The following is a 3,392-nucleotide window of genomic DNA, read 5'->3' as shown; positions in this document are numbered from 1 at the left end:
GTAGCATTCCACTAAAGACAATGGGCTTTTGTAAAAAAATTGGCTAGTGCAGGACCAGTGATTGAACTAGGGTAGAAAGAACTCTAGTGCAGGTAATTTTACTTAACTTGACAAATTAAAACTGGATTTTTAAGGATCCACTTTAGTAAGCATTTCTGCAAAATAGAGTCTTTGAATATTGAAAAGCCTTACCTTGACTCCCATATAACCAGCATACCCTTGAGAGTCTTTTCTTTAGTCGGGTAAGACTTGCTGAGTATTCCATACTCAGGGTTTATCCCTTCGTTGTTTTTAGGTGCGGAAGTAGCAGACTTTTGCTGCTTCTGTGCCAAGGTGGTTCCAAAAGAAGAAAATCAAGACTGATGTGCGGGAGGACTCGGTCCTCCACCTAGGATCTTTTGCTTTTGTCTTCTCGGGAGGAGTTTGTGCCTCCCTGGTTTGTATTATATTAGTTCTATGCACTCACTTTTAGTTTGGTCTGTAATAACATAACTCAAGCTTGCTTTTGAAATAAATGTAAGATTATGTAATTCGCTTCCGCATTTCTTTATCTCCGATGTTCTGTAATGTCTACAAGATGGGTGAGACGTTCCTGGTGAGGTAAGGAAAGATACCGAACTTGTCAAGTAGTTCAGGGGCACCTACAGGGTTGTCTGATGTCCATTGGACAAGGACAACTGTAGGTGGGCCTAATTACTTGGGAGGTTCTGTCACATCGGACTGACGGAAATTAATTCATAACTCTCGTCGGCCTGGGAAACCGACGGGAAATAATAAATAACGCCCGTCAGCCAGCAACACCGACGGGAGTTAGCCTTAACTCCCGTCGGCCACCTTCTAGCCGACGAGAATTAATTATTCCCGTCAACCGCCGACGGGGATAAACTTATCCCCGACAAGAGACGCCTGGGGGCCAGAAACCGACGGGAATAAGCCCTAAACCGACGGGAATTACTTATTCTCGTCTGTTTAGGCTTATTCTCGTCTGTTTAGGCTTATTCCCGTCGGTTTCTGGCCTAGGGGAATTAAGTGAATTCCTGTAGTGCAAAGTGGGCGTTTTTCTTTTGTGGCAGTACTGAACAAGCTTCAACGCGTAGGTGAAGTTCTTAGTTTCTCTAATATAATGAAAGGTTGACCACTCGTATGTTGTACACGAGTACACGACAATGACATTTGCCAATAGAATGTCAGTAACAAAGTTTTATTGCAGTTTGACAGATACGAGAGATACACAAAAAAAAAGATGAGTGTGTAGTAAAACGAATGAGAATCAAAAGAATGGATGAAACAAAAACAACAAAAATCTTATGGCTCATTTTGATTTACAATGTTTGATATGTGGTTGTGCGGACACGATCGACCTCTTTCTTCGATTTCCATTGTTGCAGGTACGGGAGCTGGCTTAGTATAGGCGGTGGTTGACGACGCTGCACTTGTTCCTGATCTCGCCCGTGCTTCCCGCTGGCATGGGCAGCTTGCTGAGCTTGAGCAGCGAGTCGGAGAAGTCCTCGTCCCACAGTGTGGCGTTCTCGGCGTACTCCACGACGTGGCCGAACGCCTCCTTGTTGGTGAGCAGCGTCCAGTCGGAGTGGAAGGTGACGATCTTGGCGAGGTTGTTGTGGTAGAAGGAGTTGTCCAGGAAGTCGGGGATCTTGCGCACCCGGCTGGTGAACCCCGGCATGTACCTCGCCACCACGCCGTAGTCCTCGTCGCGGACGTTGTTGGCCACGGGAGGGTTGGACCCCTGGGGGCACTTGTAGTTGAGCAGGTCGCGGTACGCCGGGTTGATCTGGCTGGGTGGCTCGGAGAGGCGGCCAGTGAAGGACGAGCAGTGGCCCTGGCCGATGGAGTGCGCCCCGGTGAGGATGACGAGCTCCTCCACGGTGAAGTTCTTCCTGGCGAAGTTGTCGATGAGCTGCTGCACGTCGTGGGTGGAGTCCGGGAGCTCCGCCTGGGCCTCCTCGGCCTTGGAGACGAAGCCGTCCAGGCGGCCTGCGGGGACGGCGAAGTGGACGTGGCCGTTGCTGAGGATGCTGGCGGCGTCGCGGGCGGCGTAGATGAGGATGTCGGAGCAGGAGACCACGCCGGGGCACCTCTTCTCGACAGCGGCCTTGATCTCCTCCAGTACGTCGAAGGCTGCGAGCCCGATGTTCACCGGCGCCTCCTTCTCCGGGTGAGGGTTGTCGTAGGAAGCGTCCAGAAGGACAGAACCGTCGCAACCCTGCATGATTATTGCATGCCCAGTTTAATTAATCTATTAAGATTTACTGGCTATATATGTAGATGGATGCGCATGGACGCATGGTGGTGCCCTTACCCTGACGAAGCAGTCATGGAAGATAAGGCGGACGAGAGCGGCGCCGGTGCGGCGGTTGGCCTTGATCGCCTTGATGACGTGCCACTTCACCACGTTCTCCACGCCCTTGCATTTCTTGCTGTAGTACCCGACCTCCAGCTCGCTGGCCTGCGCCGTCGGCACGGTGGCGAGAAGCACCGCCGCCTGAACAGCCACAAGCGCGCAGAGGACTGCCGCCGAGAGCTTCATTTTTTTGTTTTCTGAAGCCTGGTCGGGTGGCTAGCTGATGCTGATGAGCAAGAGACGGACGCTGGGCTCTGAGGCTAGGCGTGCAGGCTGCAGGGTTTTATATTCTTGGCTTCGGCTACCGGTTCAATAATCAATGATTGAGCTTGGCAAATGTAACGAGAGCACCACCAGAACGCGGAACGTGCCCGCCTTGCGACCTTGCTGAGTCATAATGTGAGTACATCCATAATGTTAGCTTCATAAATATAAAATAACAGTACAGTGTGCTGTGCATACCAAAAAGGTGTTTGCTGAGTGCTGACCTGGTTAAACGTGGTATTATAAGCTATAGTACAGCTAGTTTAGGCCGTGCCAGTCACAGCTAAAGAACTGATCTTCACAACTGATTTATGATTATCGATTTTTTCCCCAATCGGCACGGTATTGATATCTCTTCATTGCCGTTTTTTAATTTGAAAAGGTGGCAGCTCAAACGGTTCATTTACCCTCTGTTGGGGCCTCGCGTGGGATTCTAATCGCCTGTGATGCGGATTTTTTTTTGACATAAGCATTAAGCAACATTGCATATGCATCAACTTATTCAATATCTGTCAGAGTCATGTCGCGATTGGAGGACATAGAATGGGACCTCACGGGCGTGTACGGCCACCAAAATGAAAAATATGGATTTCTCTCTCTGAGTTGAGTAACATCCATAGTATGATGAGGCCTGAATGGGTTATTCTAGGTGATTTCAGCATGATAAGGAGAACGAGGGAGAAAAACAAAGAACGAGGGAGAAAAACAAAGGGTCGATCACTACCATAATTCGGCTCTTTGCCGAGTGCTCGGCCACTACCGGAAACGG

The 3,392-nt window shown here is 49.8% G+C and overlaps 1 protein-coding gene across 1 annotated transcript; it reads right to left on the bottom strand.

Moving 5' to 3' along the window:
* Window positions 1-1,184: 1,184 nt before the first annotated feature.
* On the bottom strand, window positions 1,185-2,645 carry LOC100285894 (peroxidase 1). Its single transcript, NM_001158783.2, has 2 exons — window positions 2,318-2,645; window positions 1,185-2,221 (listed from the first exon to the last, which is right to left on the bottom strand). Exons 1-2 carry the CDS (start codon window positions 2,543-2,545, stop codon window positions 1,403-1,405), a joined length of 1,047 nt encoding a protein of 348 aa, NP_001152255.2. The 5' UTR covers window positions 2,546-2,645; the 3' UTR covers window positions 1,185-1,402.
* Between the last annotated feature and the right edge of the window lie 747 nt (window positions 2,646-3,392).

Source organism: Zea mays, chromosome 3 (assembly GCF_902167145.1).
Source record: "Zea mays cultivar B73 chromosome 3, Zm-B73-REFERENCE-NAM-5.0, whole genome shotgun sequence".
NCBI lineage: Eukaryota > Viridiplantae > Streptophyta > Magnoliopsida > Poales > Poaceae > Zea > Zea mays.
This window is presented reverse-complemented; position numbering and strand designations above follow the sequence as displayed.